The 22,860-nt window shown below is 47.1% G+C and overlaps 1 protein-coding gene across 1 annotated transcript; it reads right to left on the bottom strand.

Annotated features, from left to right (window-relative positions):
* Positions 1–7,140: 7,140 nt before the first annotated feature.
* LOC120910615 (zinc finger protein 665-like) lies at positions 7,141–17,602 on the bottom strand. The gene is made up of 4 exons (XM_040322369.1): positions 16,331–17,602; positions 9,830–9,857; positions 9,448–9,528; positions 7,141–8,927 (listed from the first exon to the last, which is right to left on the bottom strand). Exons 1-4 carry the CDS (start codon positions 17,566–17,568, stop codon positions 7,755–7,757), a joined length of 2,520 nt encoding a protein of 839 aa, XP_040178303.1. The 5' UTR covers positions 17,569–17,602; the 3' UTR covers positions 7,141–7,754.
* Positions 17,603–22,860: the final 5,258 nt, after the last annotated feature.

Raw genomic sequence — 22,860 nt, 5'->3', positions numbered from 1 at the left:
TCGAACGAATTTAAACATTAAATTATTTTCCCCATAGTCCCAAACTACTATCGTATCATGTGACGTCATCCGAATGAAACAAATGCATTCATTCATTTCTTTATAACTTTTTTCCTGACATTCATTACTATTAGCCAGATTCAGGTACCTTTACGCCGGCGTATCAGTAGATACGCCAACGTAACTCTTTAGGCCACAAACAAGTACGCTAGGCAAATAGCAATGTGATTTAAGGAAGGTATTAAGGTAAAAAAACATATTTTTGTTATTTTCGATAAACCCCCTGCCTCCAATCTCCCTCTGCCACCAACACCCCCTGCCTCCAATCTCCCCAGGCCCCCTGCCTCCAATCACCTCCTGCCTCCATCGTCCCCTGCCTCCATCCCCCTCTGCTGTGCCACCAACAACCCCTGTCTCCACCCCCCACCCTCTGCGGTGTCACCATCCCCCTCTGCGGTGCCACTAACACCCCCTGCCACTAACACCCCCTGCCTCCATCGTCCTCTGCGGTGCCACCACAGCCAATATCAACCCCTGCCTTCAATCACCCCCTGCCTCGAATCTCTATGCGCAGTTCCAAGCCGAACCGATCTCAGCTACTTTTACTGGCACATTCCCGCGACCACAGACATTTACGAACGGGGGGAAAAAGTGCCCGTTTTTACGAACTGTCTGTAAAAATACGGACGGTTGGCAACACTGGACCCGCTACAAATCAAAAGGCGAACAAAGATTCGCAGTCCAAGGACCCCGGCTATGGTACGCTCTACCCGTGGACTTCCGCTTGGAAGAAAACCATCTGGCCTTCAGAAAGAAGCTTAAGACCCATCTCTTCTGAAGACACTGGCGGACACTGGCTGCAAAAGCGCCTTGAGGCAATTTAGTTCGCGTTTGTAGCGCTATACACGTTACTCATCCATTCATGTGTAGCAGCAGATCGGTCAGGGTGCCCATGCTGACCCGTGTCCACAGCCAAAAGTGCGTACAATTGCTACGTGAGCATCAGAACTGGACCACAGAGCAATGGAAGAAGGCGGCCTGGTCTGATGAATTACATTTTTTTACATCATGTGGATGGCCGGGTATGTGTGTGTCACTTATCTGGGGAAGAGATGGCACCAGGATGCAGTATGGGAAGAAGGGCAAGCCGGCGGAGGCAGTGTAATTCTTTTGGCAATGTTCTGCTGGGAAACCTTGGGTCCTTCCATTCATGTGGATGTTACTTTGACACATACCACCTACCTAAATATTGTTGGTGATCATGTACCCCCTTTATGGAAACTGTATTCCTTGATGGCAGTGGCCTCTTTCAGCAGGATAACGCACCCTGCCATACTGCAAAAATTGTTCAAGAATGGTTTGAAGAACACAACATCGGCCATCTGTGGGATGTGCTGAAAAGCAAGTCCAGTCAATGGAGGCCCCACCTCACAACCTACATGACTTAAAGGGTCTGCTACTCACAGCTTACCGTGGCAAAAAAGGTAAAAAAAAAAGGTCTGAGCAGAACTTCACAGTACCACCTTGTGCGCAGTTTATATACCAGGCATGGACAATGCCTGGCACTGAACCCAGAGGAGAGATCTCCACACCCAAAGGTGTTCCAAGACATGTGTCATAGGTGGTGGATGCCAGACATGGACCTCCTGGTTCATCATAAACCGGGGCAGGTTTATCTCCAGGTCTGATTAAGCCTTTCCTCCCCTAAAACTCCTTTCTCGTTTCCTCTGCAGTTTTCGAGATGGAGGGAACTCCAGTGATCATGAAAACATTCAACCGGCCCACACAGATGACCTGATCAAACTCCTGGCAGACACTCTATGAGCTCTTACCGATTGTCCGCATCGTTTGTCTCAAGGACCTGTTTGCCACCTGGGTTCACAGTTGCTGGCTTTAATGGTTTGGGTTCTGAAGCTCAAGTTGTGAGAGATAGAGGCATTTCTGAATCAGGGATTTCCACGATGCTAAAACTAGGTAGTCTAGCTTTCCATAAGGTCTACCATCACATTGTCTGTGGGTTGAATCCTGGCCTTTTTGTAAATGGGTCTTTGCCAGCCTTCAACCCTTAGTACAATCAAGGTTCAGCTTTTGGTGTATGTGATAAGGTTCCAGAGACCACTGGCTCTCGATTCTTTGATCAGGGTGATTTCCATGCGACTCCCCCCGTTTCCTTCTCTGTAAATACTTAGGACTTTATTTTGGTTCCCTTGTGTCAGGGCTGGGTTCAGCCCTTCCTTCTCTAAACTGGCCGCTCAGCTTTCGGCTAACTGTCAGCTCCTATCTTTCCACAGGGACTCACCTGTTGATGATCCTGCTCTTCAGTCCTGCTGTCAAGGAATCTAGTAGACCAGACTGTGTGACTACACAAAGGAGACCAAACATGTATGTAAGTGAAATAAAAAGGTGTTTATTTACAAGGTACAAAAAGATACTTGGTGGGCACACCCTAAAAATGCTATACATCTAAGCTGGTGCTGCTATAAGACCAAATACAGTACAAAACAGATTATAGCGCACACATGCAAAAATGACATTTATCCTGCAAGGCTAGTTAAAAATGTCATTTTTGCATGTGTGCGCTATAATCTGTTTTGTACTGTATTTGGTCTTATAGCAGCACCAGCTTAGATGTATAGCATTTTTAGGGTGTGCCCACCAAGTATCTTTTTGTATTTTGTATAGACCCTGACCAGGTCTCTTGGCTGGAGCACCCCTCCCCCTCTTCATTACCTCACATTAGTGGCCACCAGTGTATAGGAAGAAACCCTTCAGTTCTCCCACATAGAGGAGTATATCTCCCATGGTTGAGACCCAGGTTCTTTCATTCTATTACTAGGGTAGGACCCACTAATTCGGGGTACTTTGTCGCAGTAAGTGGGCTTAGCACTATATGACTATATAGTGTGACCAAACCCCCGTATTTTTGAATATGTTCAGGTGTTTTTAACTAGCCTTGCAGGATAAATGTCATTTTTGCATGTGTGCGCTATAATCTGTTTTATTTACAAGGTGACACACATGTGACAACAACCAGTGAGCAATTAACAGCAAATAGTATATACAAATCAAGGGGAGATACAGTAATCGTAAACAAAGCCAGGCCGAGATCATATACTGTACCAGGGAATATCAGCAGATGGGTGAGGATGGGAACACAACAGAGCAGGGAGAGGATGGATGGACAGGCTGCGGGGCAGGAATCCAAGGTAAACAGGTAACAGGAAGGATAGGTCCAAAATGGGCTCGGGATAGGGATCAGGTTGGATCAGCAGCAGGGTCAGGATTGCAGGGTCAGGATTGCAGGCTCAGGGTCCGGATGGTTGAAAGATACCAGGGCGAGGTATGCTTGCACTGGCCGGGTATATATAGAGGTGTGGTAATTAAGTTCAGGTCACACCTGAGCGCAGGAAGGGCCGTATGCTCCATACTGCCAGGGTCTATCCGCTGGTGGAGACCAGTACTGAGTCCCAAGGGTGATATAACACCAGCAGGGAGAAGTTCTCCTGACAGTTTGGAACTGTCAGGAGACACCTGCTGGTGAGAAGCAGTACTGCGAGCCAGGTAATAAATAGCACCAGCGGATGGAACCTTTCCTGACACCTGCCTACTAAAGCCTTCCAGCTCAGTTGCTCTCTGCCTTCGCCTTGGTCAACATCACAGAGACTATCTCCTGCGTTCCTGTTGAAGACTTGCTTGGCTGACGTTCCTTCTGGCTCCTGATCCTGCTTGCTGTTCTACTATGTTCTTCTCTGGCTCTCTGACATTTGGCTTGGCTGACTATCCGATCCGGTTCCTGAACTCTGGCTGTTTTTACTACGCTTACTCTGTTTATCTTTTCATTATTATTATTAAACAAGTGTGATTTAACTGTACTTCTGTCTCGGTCTGATTCATGGTTTCTGACACCTTTGCACTTCAAAAACACCTTTTTAAGTGGCGGCAATCCCCAACACCACTATTTACATGATGGCTGAAACGGTGTCTCCAAAAGGATTTTATATCCAGAAGCTATGCAATGTTACTGACAGAGTTTCTGACTTCCTTTCCCCTGAAGTGGGCGACAAATGGGAATGAGATCTTGGTCCTTTTTTAGAAGATCAATGGGAGGAGGCCTCGCAGGCTGTACCCCAATGCTCCCTCAATGTAACACAAAGGCATATGCAACTAGATCTACTTTTAAGGGTACACTTCACACCAGCTAGATTATTTGCGATAGGCATTTTAGATCCCCCCTTGTGTGGTAAATGTTCTAGGGATCTGTATCCATTTGACCAGGCGATGCCTCCGAATTGCACTTATACTGGGTGGGAGTGTTGAATACTATAAACTCTGCGTTTCCGATCTCGATTCCACTTGACCCCCAAAACCGTGTCTTTTAGGTATATTAGATCATTTTCAATTACCGGCCCCCACAAGAGAGAGGCAGTGGCCAGAGCTCTTTTTCAGGCTCGAAGGGTAATTCTTTGACATTGGAAGTCTACTGATCCTCCTTCACATAAAGAATGGGTGCAATGTATGAGGGAAACCCTAATGCCGCGTACACACAACCGTTCTTCATGACGTGAAAAATGCCATTTTTTAAAATGGTCATTAAAAACGATCGTGTGTAGGCTCCAGAGTATTTTCTTGACGTGAAAAATGGCCATTAACCTGCTCTGATTTTTCACGTCGTGAAAAACGCTCTTGTGTAGGCTTTAACGACGTGAAAAAACGCGCAAGCTCAGAAGCAAGTTATGAGACAGGAGCGCTCGTTCTGGTAAAACTAGCGTTTGTAATGGAGATAGCACATTCATCACGCTGTAACAGACTGAAAAGCACAAAGACTGAAAAGCGCGAATCGTCTCTCACCAAACTTTTACTAACACGAAATCAGCAAAAGCAGCCCAAAGGGTGGCGCCATCCGAATAGAACTTCCCCTTAATAGTGCTGTTGTACGTGGTGTACGTCACCGCGCTTTGCTCGAGCATTTTTTTTTCACGATCTTGTGTATGCAAGGCAGGCTTGACAAAAATCACGTCGAAAAAAACGTTGTTTTTTCTAGGATATTAAAAATGGTCGTGTGTACACGGCTTTAGATTAGAGAAATATATTGATCAGCACAGGGGACGCCCCCTTAAATTTGATGACTTATGGGGTCCCTGGCTGGATACCCCAGGATTGAGCCCGCTCGAACTGGTGATGGAAAGACTACTTATTGGATAAATTCTTTGGTTGTATATGCTATATGAATGTAACTGTGCTGTCTACTGCAAAATACCAAAGGAAGGGTGGATACCATTAAAACCTTTATTGACGGGCTGTTGTATTAACTCAGGTATATCTAAATCAGATTGTCTTTACCCACCCAAAAAAAAGATGGTGATGTGGTCAGAGGTAGCGACGGTGATGTGGCTGAAGGTGGTGACGGTGATGTGGTTGAAGGTGGTGACGGTGATGTGGCTGGAGGTGGTGTTGACGGTGACGTGCTTGGAGGTGGTGGCGGAGATGATGACGGTGACGTGGTTGAAGGTGGTGGCGGAGATGTGGCGACGGTGACGTGGTTGGAGGTGGCGACGGTGACATGGTTGGAGGTGGTGGTGATGATGTGGTTGGAGTTGTTGATGTGGCTGGAGGTGGTGATGTGTTGGAGGTGGTGATGGTGATGTGGTTGGAGTTGGTGATGTGGATGGAGGTCGTGATGTGGATGGAGGTCGTGATGTGGCTGGAGGTGGTGATGGTAATGTGGTTGGAGGAGGTGATGGTGATGTGGATGGAGGTGGCGATGTGGATGGAGGAGGTGATGTGGATGGAGGTGGTGATGTGGATGGAGGTGGTGATGGTGATGTGGTTGGAGGTTGTGATGGTGATGTGGTTGGAGGTGGTGACGGTGATATGGTTGGAGGTGGTGACGGTGATGTGGTTGGAGGTGGTGACGGTGATGTGGTTGGAGGAGGTGATGGTGATGTGGATGGTGGTGGTGATGGTGATGTGGTTGGAGGTGGTGATGGTGATGTGGATGGAGATGGTGATGTGGTTGGAGGTGGTGATGGTGATGTGGTTGGAGGTGGTGATGTGGATGGAGGTGATGAGGGTGATGTGGATGAAGGAGGTGATGTGGTTGGAGGTGGTGATGTGGATGGAGGTGGTGATGGTGATGTGGTTGGAGGTGTTGATGGTGATGTGGTTGGAGGTGCTGATGGTGATGTGGTTGGAGGTGGTGACGGTGATGTGGATGGAGGTGGTGATGGTGATGTGGTTGGAGGTGGTGATGATGATGTGGATGGAGGTGGTGATGTGGATGGTGGTGGTGATGTGGTTGGAGGTGGTGACGGTGATGTGGTTGGAGGTGGGGATGGTGATGTGGTTGGAGGTGGTGATGGTGATGTGGATGGAGGTGGTGATGGTGATGTGGATGGAGGTGGTGATGTGGATGGAGGTGGTGATGGTGATGTGGTTGGAGGTGGTGATGATGATGTGGATGGAGGTGGTGATGGTGATGTGGATGGAGGTGGTGATGGTGATGTGGTTGGAGGAGGTGATGGTGATGTGGATGGAGGTGGTGATGGTGATGTGGTTGGAGGTGGTGATGTGGATGGAGGTGGTGATGGTGATGTGGATGGAGGAGGTGATGTGGATGGAGGAGGTGATGTGGTTGGAGGTGGTGATGGTGATGTGGTTGGAGGTGGTGATGTGGTTGGAGGTGGTGATGTGGTTGGAGGTGGTGATGGTGATGTGGTTGGAGGTGGTGATGTGGATGTGGATGGAGGTGGTGATGGTGATGTGGATGGAGGAGGTGATGTGGATGGAGGTGGTGATGGTGATGTGGTTGGAGGTGGTGATGTGGTTGGAGGTGGTGATGTGGTTGGAGGTGGTGATGGTGATGTGGTTGGAGGTGGTGATGTGGATGTGGATGGAGGTGGTGATGGTGATGTGGATGGAGGAGGTGATGTGGATGGAGGTGGTGATGGTGATGTGGATGGAGGAGGTGATGGTGATGTGGTTGGAGGTGGTGCGGAGGAGGAATTACGGGAGGAACGATAGACGGGTATATGAACTTATCATTGGAGTCTACTACAGACGTCCTGAGATTTATGAGAAGGGGGAGAGTCGGCTGTTCCAAAAAGTAAAAGCCGGTAAAACCAAAACTACTAAGACACAAGATTATGAGTACATTTGTATTTTATTTTAACTAAATTGGAAATCTTACATCTAGAAATGTCATATTTTTCACTTTCAGCCAGCAGATGACTGCTACACAGAAATTGTCAGTCTTGTAATGTAATCTGATCTCCCCTTCTCTCTCATCCATATCTAGAGTCTCTCACCAGGATGTCTTCCTATGAAGCTTCTGCTGAAGATCAGGGGAGATCAGACTACACTGCTAGAGGGACTCAACCACTAGTAATATTCCCTCCTCTCAGAATAAGCCAGAGAGGACTTTAGAAGGGAAAAAATAATCTTACTGAAGGCTTCAAAGAGTTTCTTCCATGATGAAGATCAGAGGAGCGCTCAGCCACGTGTTTTCTGAGGCGTATATCTCCCAGTGTGAGATCTCTGATGTACGGCAACATATGATCCATATAGAAGACATTTCCCGCACTCTGGGGAATACATCTTGAGGGTGGTGTGGGTTCTCAGATGTTTGAGAAGATAGAACTTCTGTGAAAAACATTTCCCGCACTCAGGGCAGGAATACGGCTTCTCCCCCAGTGTGAAGCATATCTGATGTTCGGCAAGATTGGAATCTCATGATGGGCATTATCTACACTAAGAAGCTACACATCCACTCCCCCTGTGTGGGACCTACAGTGTTTGTTAAAATTGCACTTACGAGAAAAACTTTTCCCGCACTCGGGGCAGGAATATGGCTTCTCCCCCGTGTGAGATCTCTGATGTATAACAAGGGCTGACTTATGTAAAAAACATTTTCCGCACTCAGCACAGGAATGTGGCTTTTCACCCGTGTGAGTTCCCTGATGTATTTTAAGATGGGAATTCTGTGCAAAACATTTCCCACACTCAAGGCAGGAATATGGCTTCTCACCCGTGTGAGTTGTTCGATGGTGTAGAAGGCCGGCTTTTTGCGAAAAACATTTTCCACACACAGGACAGGAATACGGCTTCTCACCCGTGTGAGTCCTCTGATGCGCATCAAGATGGTGCTTCTGTGTAAAGCATTTCCCGCACTCAGAGCAGGTATAGGTCTTCTCACCCGTGTGAGTTCTTTGATGATTTACAAGGCCTTTTTTCAATCTGAAACATTTTCCACACTCAGAACAGGAATGCGGTTTCTCACCGGTGTGAGACCTCAGATGGTTGTTAAGATGGGGTTTGAGCGAAAAACTTTTCCCACACTCAGGGCAAGAATACGGCTTCTCCCCCGTGTGAGATCTTTTATGTGCAAGAAGATGTTTTCCCTGTGAAAAGCATTTCCCGCACTCAAGGCAGGAATATGCCTTCTCACCCGTGTGAGTTCTTTTATGTGTTACAAGGACTGATTTCTCCGTAAAACATTTTCCACACTCAGGACAAAAATAAGGCTTTTCGCCCGTGTGATATCTCTGATGTGAAATAAGATGGATTTTCTGTGAAAAACATTTCCCGCACTCAGAGCAGGGAAACGCCCTCTCACCCGTGTGAGTTCTTTGATGTTTGGCAAGGTTTGATTTTATCGCAAAGCATTTTCCACACTCAGAACAGCAATACGGCTTCTCCCCCGTGTGAGTTCTTTGATGTAAAACAAAGTCATATCGTCGTGGAAAACTCTTCCCGCACTCGGAGCAGACGTGTTTCTTCTCACCCGTGTTCAATGTCTGATGTTCAGAAGTACGGGACTTCGGTGACGAACATTTCCCGCCTTCCTCCATGTGATCTCCTGTGATGTCCTCATCTTTCATTCTACAACCTGGAGATAAAGTGAGACGATCCTTTGAGGGTTTCTCCATGGCGTGTCCTGGAAAAATAGAAAAACATCATCAATATATCTGAGAGGGTTAGTTCACTTCCATCAAGATTCCATCTGGATCAGGTAGATATGAGTGATGAGATGTTCTCTGTGGAGGTCCCAACCAGCTGAGACTCTTCCCCCCATCAAAGAACCTTTGGTCCTCCTCCCAGATCACTTCTATATTCACACAGCCTTGTCAGAAGAGCAGGAACCAATGGGGACTGGGAGGGGCGTGCTCTTTACACAATCACAAGACTAGGCACTGGGTCATGTGATCTCTGATAGACAAGAGGGTCAAAGTTCAGACCTGCAGCTCCTTTACCATAGAACAAGTGACCATAGGCCTAGGCTTCTATTGCTTAATTCTCACCCTACTCTGGACCAATCAGTGAGCAGTAACAGAGCAGAGATAAGAGAGGAATATATTGTGGGTCACCTGTGCTGATCTCTGTAGGAGTGTCCTCCTCTATGAATGTCCTCGTCATTCCAGCCTCCTCCGTATATTGCTGATCATCCCTCACATACGTCTCTTCTTCTTCACCCTCAACTTTCACGTTTATAATACCTTCATCCGAAACCAACAGAATGGCAGAAAATAACATCTGTAACATAGAAGTATTTATGATGTGAAATCACATAGAAAATATCATCTTGTAGAGTTCCTACATCGTCTCCACATGTCAGAGTGTTCAATCACTTTATGTTCCCGACCCTCAACTCCACCTACCTGATGATGGTGGGGGATGGTGTGACCTTCCTGTGTGGAATCCCGGGAATACAGAGGACGGGGACATCTCTCTGGGGGGTTCCTGGTATTAGGTGGCTCCATCATATCCTTGTGTCCTTCAGAAACCTCCTCCATCACTCCATACTCCTCATCCTCCTCTTTATATTCTTCTTTACCAACAATATTATCCCAGAGGTTTCCACTCTGAAAGAAAAATGACATAAATTATAACAATGCAGATAATGTACAGATCCTAATCATACTATCAGTGATTGTTTCTTTGCTGGTTTGTAGATTCATCTACCTGATCAGGTTTTGCATAGTCGTGATCTTCTTGTGTGGAATCCCCAGAGTACAGAGGACAAGGACATATTTCTGGATGGTTATTATTAGGTGGCTCCATCATATCCTTGTGTCCTTCTGAAAACTCCTCCATCACTCCATACTCCTCATCCTCCTCTTTATACTCTTCTTTTACATCAATATTATCATCCCCGAGGTTTCCACTCTGAATATATAATAAAACATTCATTGTAACAAACATGCTTGTGTATAAATTATAACGACCAATAATTGTTCCTCATCTACCTGATGATGGTGGGGGATGGTGTGACCTTCCTGTGTGGAATCCCGGGAATACAGAGGACGGGGACATCTCTCTGGTGGGTTCCCATTACTGGATCCATCTGTAGGAAACACACACACTGACTGAATACATTGTTTCTATGTGTTTATCAGATGATGGGGGATCTAGGTGGAGCCTCCGTACTGCTCTCTCCTTTACAATAAAGTCTCCTCTTACCCGGTGATGTGAGGGGCGGCTGATTGTCCATCATGACGTCCTTGTAGAGATCCTTGTGTCCTTCTAAATACTCCCCCTCCTCCATGGAGAAATAGACAGTGACATCCTGACACCTTATAGGAACCTGACACACACAATGATACAGTCACCATCCAGACACACCCCTTGTCTGTTACTGGATAATGTCCCAGAATCCTCCTCACCTCTCCTGTCAGCAGCTCCATCATCTTCTTGGTGACTTCTAGAATCTTCTCCATGTTGTGTCTCTCGGGTTTTAGGGAGTCACATGGAGGCACTGTGATGGTCATGTGATCACCTGACTTCACAAGAGGAAATCTCTGTATTGGGGAACCAATAGAAATATCATGTTAGACTCCCAGAATCCTCCTCACCTCTCCGGTCAGGTCAGTGTTTTATTAATAGAGATAAGAGTGATGTCATGTGACCTCCCAGAATCCTCCTCACCTCTCCGGTCAGGTCTGTGTTTTATTAATAGAGAGAAGAATGATGTCATGTGACCTCCCAGAATCCTCCTCACCTCTCCGGTCAGGTCTGTTTATTATTAATAGAGATAAGAGTGATGTCATGTGACCTCCCAGAATCCTCCTCACCTCTCCGGTCAGGTCTGTGTTTTAATAATAGAGATAAGAGTGATGTCATGTGACCTCCCAGAATCCTCCCCACCTCTCTGGTCAGGTCTGTGTTTTATTAATAGAGATAAGTGTGATGTCATGTGACCTCCCAGAATCCTCCTCACCTCTCCGGTCAGCAAGTAGATGATCTCCAGGGTGAAGTTTAATATCCTCTCGGTCATGTGACTCCGGTCCTCCTCCATTCTATTTGGTCATGTGATCTACAAATGTTTCCCTGAAGACCAACAATTAAAAGTTAAGATTTATGTGGACTGTACTGGTTGTACAATATTAGGATGGGGATGATATGAGGGTTTCTATCATGTAAGAACGGTCCACAGTGGGATTACACACAGAGGGACATTCAGTTTAGGGTTTGCTATGGTTTTGGGTCCCAGGAGCCTCAATTTTATATGTAAAATCAGTTTTGTGTTGAGCTGTTTACTATTTGCTTAGTTTTTATTCTGCCGGCAAAGAAAGCTGTATAAGATTTCCTTTATATCTATCAGTTTCCTAATTGGTTAAATGATAAACCCTCCTCCCTCCCATATTCCTATCAATTTAGAGCACTCCTCCCTCCTCTTTGGGCGTAGGTACTGTTGCCTGGAGGTGTTGGCATTCTTGCAATTTATACAATGCACTTTAACTAACTTTTACTGGCAGTGCCTTTCGGCCCTTTACGAGCTACTAAATGCCGGGACGCAGGTATTCAGGTCATGTGACCGATATGATTGATCAGAAAGCGTAAAGTTTATACATAAGTATCCTTGCACTTTAAACCCGGGACTTTATCTAAGGCACAAACAAGACGGCATCTAAAAACAGAGCTCCCGACAGACTGCAGGTGAACCTGTATTTCCCCATCCAGTTTTTTTCCTCCCAGACTGACTACTACTCTGTCCTCCCTGTAATATGTTCCCTCTACCACTCTTTCCGCAATAGTGTCTTCTCTTCCTAATCTCTCAATCCTGTACCCATCTTCTCCTCTCCGAAATATGCCCCTTATTAACCAATGGCATCTCAAAGCAACCAAATCACTCCCAGCTCATCTCTCGACTTGACTCCTGTAACCATTGGCCGACCTCTACAGAGGATATCTCCCCTTCAGTCTATAATGAATGCTGCTACCAGACTCATCCACCATACAAACCGCTCAGTCTCCTCCACCCCTCTCTACCAATCCTTCCACTGGTCTCCATTCAGTATCCTCCACCCCTCTCCACCAAGCCCTCCACTGGCTTCCATTCAGTGTCCTGCACCCCTCTCTGCCAATCCGTCTACTGGCTTCTATTCAGTGCCCTCCACCCTACTTTGCCAATCCCTCCACTGGCTTCCATTCAGTGTCCTCCACCCCTCTCTGCCAATCCCTCCACTGGCCTTCACTCAGTGTCCTCCAACCCTCTCTGCCAATCCCTTCACTGGCCTCCATTCAGTGTCCTCCACCCCTCTCCGCCAAGCCCTCCACTGGCTTCCATTCAGTGTCCTCCACCCCTCTCTGCCAATCCGTCTACTGGCTTCTATTCAGTGCCCTCCACCCTACTTTGCCAATCCCTCCACTGGCTTCCATTCAGTGTCCTCCACCCCTCTCTGCCAATCCCTCCACTGGCCTTCACTCAGTGTCCTCCAACCCTCTCTGCCAATCCCTTCACTGGCCTCCATTCAGTGTCCTCCACCCCTCTCCGCCAAGCCCTCCACTGGCTTCCATTCAGTGTCCTGCACCCCTCTCTGCCAATCCGTCTACTGGCTTCTATTCAGTGCCCTCCACCCTACTTTGCCAAGCCCTCCACTGGCTTCCATTCAGTGTCCTCCACCCCTTTCTTCCAATCCCTCCACTGGCCTTCACTCAGTGTCCTCCAACCCTCTCTGCCAATCCCTTCACTGGCCTCCATTCAGTGTCCTCCACCCCTCTCTACCAATCCCTCCACTGGCTTCCATTCAGTGTCCTCCAACCCTCTCTGCCAATCCCTTCACTGGCCTCCATTCAGTGTCCTCCACCCCTCTCTGCCAATCCCTCCACTGGTCTCCATTCAGTGTCCTACACCGGTCTCTACCAATCCCTCCACTGGTCTCCATTCAGTGTCCTCCAACCCTCTCCGCCAAACACCATCCACTGGCTTCCATTCAGTGTCCTCCACCAAGCCCTCCACTGGCTTCCATTGAGTGTCCTCCACCCCTCTCCGACAATCCCTCCACAGGCCTCCATTCAGTGTCCTCCAACCATCTCTGCCAATCCCTCCACTGGCTTCCATTCAGTGACCTCCACCCCTTGATGCCAATCCCTCCACTGGATTCCACTCACCTAATAATATATATATATATTTTTTATAATACTAATAACAACATACAAAACCACCTCCTCCATGCTCACCTCTAATGACTTCTCCAGAGCCTCTCCCATGCTCTAGAACTCCCAATTCCTGATCTGTGTAAATAGAAAATAATATCGTATTACCTCTTCCAGCAATGTCTCCTCGCTACTTCTTCCCAACTCACTTCTTACTCGGTAATTCCTTTTTATACCCGACATCACTTCCTGTATGTACCTGAGATCACTTCCTGCCTTCCATAGAGACTTCCTGTCTGGGTAGAAGTGAGCTCTCCACCTTGTGGATCTCAGAGGAACTGCAGTTCTGAGAAACATATTGTCGTGGTAACACATCTTGTGCTGTTTTATGTATATACTGTACACCGATCAGCCATAACATTATGACCACTCACAGGTAAAGTGAATAACATTGATTATATCATTACAATGGCATCTGAAAGTCAGTGAGATATATTAAGAACAGTACTCCAGCCACCTCCATCAGATCATCCCCTGCAGCGATTACCTTTTGTACCACCTCCCCCCTCCCTTTATATTTGAAGCTCCATGAGCAGGGCCGACCTATTCCTTCTGTATTGAACTGTGTTGTAACCGTTTTGTCCCCCCTCTACATTGTAAAGTGCTGTGCAAGGTGAACTTATACAGGACCACCAACCCCCCCCCCCCCCCCCCCGCTGACCTGAAGCATGGCGATCTCCCGTTCTAAGCCCTTTTATCGCCGTGTCACCGGACCAGGGCTTAGAAATCCCCTCTGCTTAATTACCGTATCTCGTCAGGAGGAATGTTTCGGAGCATTCCAATTGGTCGGTGCCATCACATGGGCGGCACTGACCTATCAAATCCCGGGTAGCCTGTCTTGTCAGCGGGGAAGAAGTATTGAGAATGCAGAGGAGATTTCTAAGCCCCGATCCGGTGAGGCGGGCGATAGCAGGGCTCAGAACGGGAGATCGCCGTGCTGCAGGTCAGCGGGACAGGGGGAGGGGGTCCTGTATAAGTTCACCTTACAGTATTTTCTGTAAAGGTGAACGCACACTTTAATTTGCAGGGATTTCCTCTCACTTCCTGTTTTGGCTATGGGACAGGAATTGAAAGGAAATCTCCGTAAAAGGACACATATGACAAAAAAGTCCAACAGGGGTTATAACCCTCCCTTACTCTATCCAATATAAATAAAAGTTTTGCCTATAGTTCTACTTTAATGCTGGGAGTCCTGTCCATTAAGGAAGTTGTGGACCAGCTATGACGGAGGTTAAATTTACTTTTAGTGTATCCCTATTGCATAGACATGATGGTGATGTGGTTGGAGATGGGGATGGAAGTGGTTGGAGGTGGTGATGTGGTTGGAGGTGGTGATGGTAATGTGGTTGGAGGTGGTGATGGTGATGTGGTTGGAGATGGGGATGGAGGTGGTGATGGTGATGTGGTTGGAGGTGGTGATGTGGTTGGAGGTGGTGATGGTGATGTGGTTGGAGGTGGTGATGGTGATGTGGATGGAGGTGGTGATGGTGATGTGGTTGGAGGTGGTGATGGTGATGTGGTTGGAGGTGGTGATGGTGATGTGGTTGGAGGTGGTGATGTGGTTGGAGGTGGTGATGGTGTTGTGTATGGAGGTGGTGATGGTGATGTGGTTGGAAGTGATGGCGGTGATGGTGATGTGGTTGGAGGTGGTGATTGTGTTGTGTATGGAGGTGGTGATGATGATGTGGTTGGAGGTGGTGATGGTGATTTGGATGGAGGTGGTGATGGTGATGTGGTTGGAGGTGGTGATGGTAAAGTGGTTGGAGGTGGTGATGGTAAAGTGGTTGGAGGTGGTGATGGTAAAGTGGTTGGAGGTGGTGATGGTGATGTGGTTGGAGGTGGTGATGTGGATGGAGGTGGTGATGGTGATGTGGTTGGAGGTGGTGATGGTGATGTGGATGGAGGTGGTGATGTGGTTGGAGGTGGTGATGTGGATGGAGGTGGTGATGGTGATGTGGTTGGAGGTGGTGATGTGGATGGAGGTGATGGTCATGTGGTTGGAGGTGGTGATGGTCATGTGGCTGGAGCTGGTGATGGTCATGTGGTTGGAGGTGGTGATGGTGATGTGGATGGAGGTGGTGATGGTGATGTGGATGGAGGTGGTGATGGGGATGTGGATGGAGGTGGTGATGGTGATGTGAATGGAGGTGGTGATGTGGTTGGAGGTGGTGATGGGGATGTGGATGGAGGTGGTGATGGTGATGTGGATGGAGGTGGTGATGTGGATGGAGGTGGTGATGGGGATGTGGATGGAGGTGGTGATGGTGATGTGGATGATGATGGTGATGTGGATGGAGGTGGTGATGGTGATGGATCTATGACCTGATGGACTTATATTGGAGTCTACTACAGACGTCTTGAGAAATGGAGAGTCGGCTGTTCCAACAAGTACAAGCTGGTAGAACAAAACTACTAAGACACAAGATTAATATTATATTTGTATTTTATTCCAGGTAAATATGAAACGTTACATCTACAAATGTCATATTTTCCACTTTCGGCCAGCAGGTGGCTCTCTCCAAGCAAATGAAGCTGCCTGTGCATGCTGATGACTACTACACAGAAATTGTCAGTCTTGTAATGTAATGTGATCTCCCCTTCTCTCTCATCCATATCTAGAGTCTCTCTCACCAGCATGTCTTCCTATGAAGCTTCTGCTGAAGATCAGGGGAGATCAGACTACACTGCTAGAGGGACTCAACCAGCAGTAATATTCCCTCCTCTCAGAGTAAGCCAGACAGAACTTTAGGAGGGAAAAATAATCTTACTAAAGGGTTCAAAGTGTTTCTTCCATGATGAAGATCAGAGGAGCGCTCAGCCACGTGTTTTCTGAGGTGTATATCTCAGTGTGAGATCTCTGATGTACGGCAACATATTATCCATCTAGCGATGAATCTACTCCCCTATGTGAGACCTACAATGTTTGTTAAACTCATACTTGAGCGAAAAACATTTCCCGCACTCAGGACAGGAATACGGCTTCTCCCTCATGTGAGATCTCAGATGTTTATTAAGGTCTGCTTTCTGTGGATAACATTTTCCACACTCGGGGCAGGGGTACGGCCTCTCACCAGTGTGAGATCTTTGATGTTTATTAAGGTCTGATTTCTGTGGATAACATTTGCCACACTCAGCACAGGAATACGGCTTCTCCCCCGTGTGAATTCTCCGATGTATTTTAAGATGGGAATTCTGTGAAAAACATTTCCCGCACTCAGGGCAGGAATACGCCTTCTCCCCCGTGTGAGTTGTTTGATGATTTAGAAGGCCTGATTTCTGTGTAAAACATTTTCCACACTCAGGACAGCAATACGGCTTTTCACCCGTGTGAGACCTCAGATGTGTATCAAGTTGGTGCTTCTGTGCAAAACACTTCCCGCACTCAGGGCAGAAATGAGCCTTCTCACCCGTGTGAGTTCTTTGATGATTTACAAGGCCTTTTTTTTCTCTAAAACGTTTTCCACACTCGGAACAATAATGCGGTTTCTCACCCGTGTGAGACCTCAGATGGCTGTTAAGATGGGCCTTGAGACTAAAACATTTCCCACACTCAGGGCAAGAATACGGCTTCTCCCCTGTATGAGATCTTTGATGTTTAACAAGATATTTGTTCTGTGAAAAACATTTCCCGCACTCAGGGCAGGAATACGCCTTCTCACCCGTGTGAATTCTTTGATGTTTTACAAGGTCTGATTTTTCTGTAAAACATTTTCCACACTCAGGACAGGGATATGGCTTTTCACCCGTGTGAAACTTTTGATGTGTATTAAGATGGACCTTCTGTGAAAAACATTTCCCGCACTCAGGGCAGGGAAATGCCTTCTCACCCGTGTGAGTTCTTTGATGTTTTCCAAGGTTTGATTTTATCGCAAAACATTTTCCACACTCAGAACAGGAAAATGGCTTCTCCCCTGTGTGAGTTCTTTGATGTAAAACAAAGTCATATCGTCGTGGAAAACTTTTCCCGCACTCGGAGCAGACATGTTTCTTCTCACCCGTGTGCAATCTCAGATGTTCAGAAGGACGGGACTTCTGTGAAAAACATTCCCCTCCTTCCTCCATGCGATCTCCTGTGATGTCCTCATCTTCCATTTTACAACCTGGAGATAAAAGTGAGACGATCCTGTCAGAAACCATGAATCAGACCGAGACAGAAGTACAGTTAAATCACACTTGTTTATTAATAATAAAAAGGTAAACAGAGTAAGCGTAGTCAAAACATAGCCAGAGTTCAGTAACTGGATCGGGTAGTCAGCCAAGCCAATGTCAGAGAGCCAGAAGAAACGTCAGCCAAGCAAGTCAATGACAGGAACGCAGGAGATGGTCTCTGTGATGTTGACAAAGGCGAAGGCAGAGATAAAGTGAGCAGGATGGCTTTAAGTAGGCAGGACCGACGAGCAGATCATAAACAGGTGAGTCACTTTGGAGAGAAAGGAGCTGGCAATTAACTGACAGATAAGAGAAGGAAGGGCTGAGCCCAGCCCTGACAGTACCCCCTCCTCAACGACCCGCCCCCCTCAGAGGACCACCAGGCTTGAGGGGAAAACGTCTATGGAACTCACCGAGGAGGACAGGGGCATGTATGTTCGAGGATGAGACCCAAGAGCGTTCCTCCGGACCGTAACCTCTCCAATGCACCAGGTACTATATGCGCCCACGGAACCTACGGGAGTCAACAATGGACTGTACTTCATACTCCTCATGGTTCTCAACCTGTAAAGCGTGAGGATGTGGTACCGAGGTGGTAAAGCGGTTGCAGACCAAAGGTTTCAATAAGGAGACATGAAACACATTAGGTATACGCATACTGGAAGGAAGGTCCAATAAGTAAGCCACTGGGTTTATCCTGCAAAGGATACGCAAAGGCCCAATAAACCGAGGTGCGAACTTCAGAGAAGGAACACGAAGTCGGAGGTCGCGAGATGACAGCCAGACCCTGTCCCCGACCTGGTAGGAAGGCGCAGGCAGGCGTCTGCGGTCAGCATGGAGTCTGTACCTCTTATTAGCCTGTCACAAAGCCTCCTGGACTTGTACCCAAGTGGAACGGAGATATTCCTCTAATGCAGGAATACTCTGAGGAACAAAGGCAACATGGAGGGTTGGAAACCATAGTTTGTCATAAACGGGGACAAACGGGAAGCAGAATTCAAGGCGATATTGTGAGCAAACTCCGCCCACGGTAAGAGGTCTGACCAGTTGTTATGATGGTCAGAAATATAGCAACGTAGTAATTGCTCCAAGGACTGATTGGCTTGTTCTGTGGCCCCATTAGACTGCAGGTGATACGCAGAGGAGAAAGCAAGCTGAATTCCCAACTGTGCACAAAAAGCTCAACAGAACTGGGACACAAACTGAGTACCCCTGTCCGAGACAATCACCTTGGGTAGGCTATGTAAGCAAAAGATCTCCCGAGCAAAAATGGAAGCCAGTTACTTAGAAGTAGGCAACTTCTTAAGTGGAATATAGTGAGACATTTTCGAGAACCGGTCAACCACCATAAGGATAACTGTGTTGCCCTGGGAGTTGGGTAATTCCACAATGAAGTCCATAGACAGGTGGGAATAGGGCCTCTCTTCATTGGGTAGGGGTTGTAGGAGGCCCACAGGAAGATGTCGTGGAGTCTTACTCTGAGCACACACAGAACAGGCAGCTACAAAGGCGGTTACATCAGCACGTAGACTAGGCCACCAGAATTGTTGGGAAATAGCCCAAAAAAGTTGATTCTTCCCAGGGTGGCCAGCAGCCTTGGGAGAATGGTAAGTCTGGAGCATGGCAGTACAGAGACTCTTGGGAACAAAGCAGCGGTCACAAGGTTTCTCAGGAGGGGCTTCGACCTGAGCAGCAAGAATTTTGTCACCCAAAGGTGAAGTGAGACTGGAGCAAACCGTAGCCAGAATACGATCAGGAGGAATCACAGGAACCAGAACCGACTCCATCTTGGAGGTGGAGGAAAATTGTTGTGACAAGGCGTCAGCCCTTACATTCTTAGTACCAGTTAAGAATGAGACAATGTAATTAAAACTCGACAAGAAAAGAGCCCATCACGCCCTTCTGGGAGAGAGGCGCTTAGCCTCAGACAAGAATGTGAGATTTTTATGGTCAGTAAGAATGAGAGCCGGCACAGTGGTACCTTGGGAAGAGATGTCTCCATTCTTTCAGGTCTAAAATGATCGCTAACAGCTCTCTGTCACCAATCTCGTAATTGCACTCTGCGGTGACGACGCAGCGACGCTGGAAGGTAAATACTTCCACGCATGCGTCAAATCATTCCAACGCATGGGGATCGGACGGACTTATCCGGTGAGTCTGTACAGACGACCGGATAAGTCCGACGGACAGGATTCCAGCGGATAGATTTTGTATCATGCTACGAAATTTTTATCCGCTGGAAATCCGTCGGCTGGATTTTTATCCGCTGGAAAATGTCCGCTCGGGCCTACACACAACCGGATCTATCCGCTGGAACTGATCCGCGGATAAATCCCAGCGGATAGATCCGGTCGTGTGTACGGGGCCTTTGATTTGGTCTGCTCCTGGTCTATGTACTGGTGATGCCTTCTGTTCTCCCTTTTCTCTGATTTGTTTGGATCCCTATCTTAGGCTCAACTAATCTTGGCAACGGATTCTGGAGACTTTCTGATACATTTGGATTTCTCTACACTTCCTTTTTTTGAGATCTCCATACGCTTTTGTGGAATGCTCCGCAGATACCCTGGATGGCTACATCCACTATGGTGCTATAGATAATGAAATCTATCTTTACATTGTTAAATCTCTTCTGCTCGTCCTGAGGAAGCCCAATGGCGAAACGCGTAGACTATGTACAGAGGATATTGTCCATATTTAACATTTATCTATATGGTTTTATTATCTCTTTTTGTTCTTAGTTAAATTTATATATTTTTGTAATAAATTTCTATTTTTTATATACTTCCGTCTCGCCTCCAAAGTCCGACCATCAATTGCTTCTTGTGAGTAATTGTTCCCCTTTTTTTGATACAATATTTACTGATGTGGCCAATGTGAGTACTCTCCTCGTCCCCGTCTCCCCTTTTTTGTTTTTTGGCTCAATCTGTGTTATCATATCTGTGCTACTGTAACTAGGAGTGACGCACAACCCAATACTGCCAGCTGAACCCCAGGACGGGTATCAGTACAGGGAGGGGACCATTATCAACCTATTATTGGCTGATATCACTCAGCTCCAGCCCTACTCTGGACCAATCAGTGAGCAGTAACAGAGCAAAGATAAGAAAATAATATTTTATGGGTCACCTGTGCTGATCTCTGTAGGAGTGTCCTCCTCTATGAATGTCCTCGTCATTCCAGCCTCCTCCGTATATTGCTGATCATCCCTCACATACGTCTCTTCTGCGTCACACTCAGTTTTCATGATCATCAGATCTTCACCCTAAACCAACAGAATGGCAGAAAATAACATCTGTAACATAGAAGTATTTATGATGTGGGATCACATAGAAAATATCATCTTGTAGAGTCCACACATCATCTCCACATGTCAGAGTGTTCAATCACTTTATGTTCCCGACCCTCAACTCCACCTACCTGATGATGGTGGGGGATGGTGTGACCTTCCTGTGTGGAATCCCGGGAATACAGAGGACGGGGACATCTCTCTGGTGGGTTTCTGGTATTAGGCGGCTCCATCATATCCTTGTGTCCTTCAGAAAGTTCCATCATCACTCCATACTCCTCATCCTCCTCTTTACACTCTTCTTTAACAATAATATTATAATCCTCAAAGTTTCCACTCTGGATCAATAAAAAAACATTAATTGTCTTGAACTGCTGCTATACTCTGTACTGAAATTTTTTTTGAAAAATAAAAAATTGTTATTTGGAAAAAAAAAAAAAAAACATTAATTGTAACAAACACACTTGGGTGAAAATTATAACTACCAGAGATTGTTCCTCATTTACCTGATGATGGTGGGGGATGGTGTGACTTTCCTGTGTGGAATCCCGGGAATACAGAGGACGGGGACATCTCTCTGGTGGGTTTCTGTAGCTGGATGACTCCTCCATGGTGTCCTGGTACAGATCTTTGTGTCCTTTTGAAAACTCTGATTCCTTCATCACCCCATCCTCATCATCTTCCTCTTTTATCTCTTCTTTAATATTGAGAGGTGTGGAATTCCGGGAATACAGAGGATGAGGACATCTCTCTGGTGGGTTCCCATTACTGGATCCATCTGTAGGAAACACACACACTGACTGAATACTATGGCCCGGATTCACAGACACTGGCGCATATTTATGCTTACGCTACGCTGGCGCAACGCACAGAGGCAAGCACTGGATTCACAAAGCACTTGCTCCCACTCGCTGTTAAAGATACGCTGGGTTTCCTCGGCGTAAGCCAGTGTAGGTTGGAAGTGGGCGTGAGCCATGCTAATGAGGCGTGATCCCATGCAAATGATGGGCCAAGCGCCATAGAAGTACTTAAAACGAACGGCGCATGCGCAGTCCCGTGGCCGCATCCCAGTGCACATGCTCAGAATCACGTCGAGACAACTGCCTAAGATAAGTCGAATCACTGCCTACGACGTGAACATAACCTACGCCTAGTCATATTCACATACAACGTAAACGACAAAAGATACGACGGCTTGTGTTCCCTGGTCCATACCTTTGCATGAGTTACGCCTCCTATATGGGGAATAACTTTACGCCGGACGTACGACTTACGCAAACCGCGTATATGATGCGCCGGGCGTAACTATGTTTGTGAATCGGCGTATCTCCCTCATTTGCATAGAAAATCTATGGGAGCGGCAAAGAAGCCTATTTTCAGGCGTATCTGGTTTTGTGGGCACGGCGCAGAGATACGACGGCGCATAGTTACACTTACGCGGCGTATCTCGAGATACGTCGGCGTAAGGGCTTTGTGAATCCGGGCCATTGTTTCTATGTGTTTATCAGATGATGGGGGGATCTAGGTGGAGCCTCCGTACTGCTCTCTCCTTTACAATAAAGTCTCCTCTTACCCGGTGATGTGAGGGGCGGCTGATTGTCCATCATGACGTCCTTGTAGAGATCCTTGTGTCCTTCTAAATACTCCCACTCCTCCATGGAGAAATAGACAGTGACATCCTGACACCTTATAGGAACCTGACACACACAATGATACAGTCACCATCCAGACACACCCCTTCTATCATGGAAGATCGCCCCCCAGTATTATTACACACAGAGGAACATTCGGTTCAGCGTTTGCTATGGTTTTGGGCTCTGGCAGCCTCTTACCCTTTGGCCTGTTGGGTCAGAAATTCCAAGAAAGCTGAATATGACTCCTTTTAGGTCTATTACTTTCTAATAGATTAATTGACAGACATTCCTCCTTCCCATATTCCTATAAATTTAACGCAACCTTTGGGGGTAGGCACACTTGCAATGCAACTGCTTCTC

This window comes from Rana temporaria, chromosome 8 (assembly GCF_905171775.1).
Source record: "Rana temporaria chromosome 8, aRanTem1.1, whole genome shotgun sequence".
In the NCBI taxonomy this organism is placed as follows: Eukaryota; Metazoa; Chordata; class Amphibia; order Anura; family Ranidae; genus Rana; species Rana temporaria.
The sequence above is the reverse complement of the archived record's forward strand: the minus strand, read 5'-3'. Positions and strand labels throughout refer to the sequence as shown.

Bases quoted from the DNA above. Each gene is read 5' to 3' on its own strand.
- LOC120910615 (XM_040322369.1), bottom strand. From the start codon at position 17,568: ATGGTTTCTGACAGGATCGTCTCACTTTTATCTCCAGGTTGTAAAATG. The intron at 9,858-16,330 runs GTAGATTCATCG...TTTTTCTTTCAG, and splicing joins TGTAGGTCTCACATAGGGGA to AGTGGAAACCTCTGGGATAA. The intron at 8,928-9,447 runs GTGAGGGATGAT...TTTCCAGGACAC, and splicing joins GTGAAGAAGAAGAGACGTAT to GCCATGGAGAAACCCTCAAA.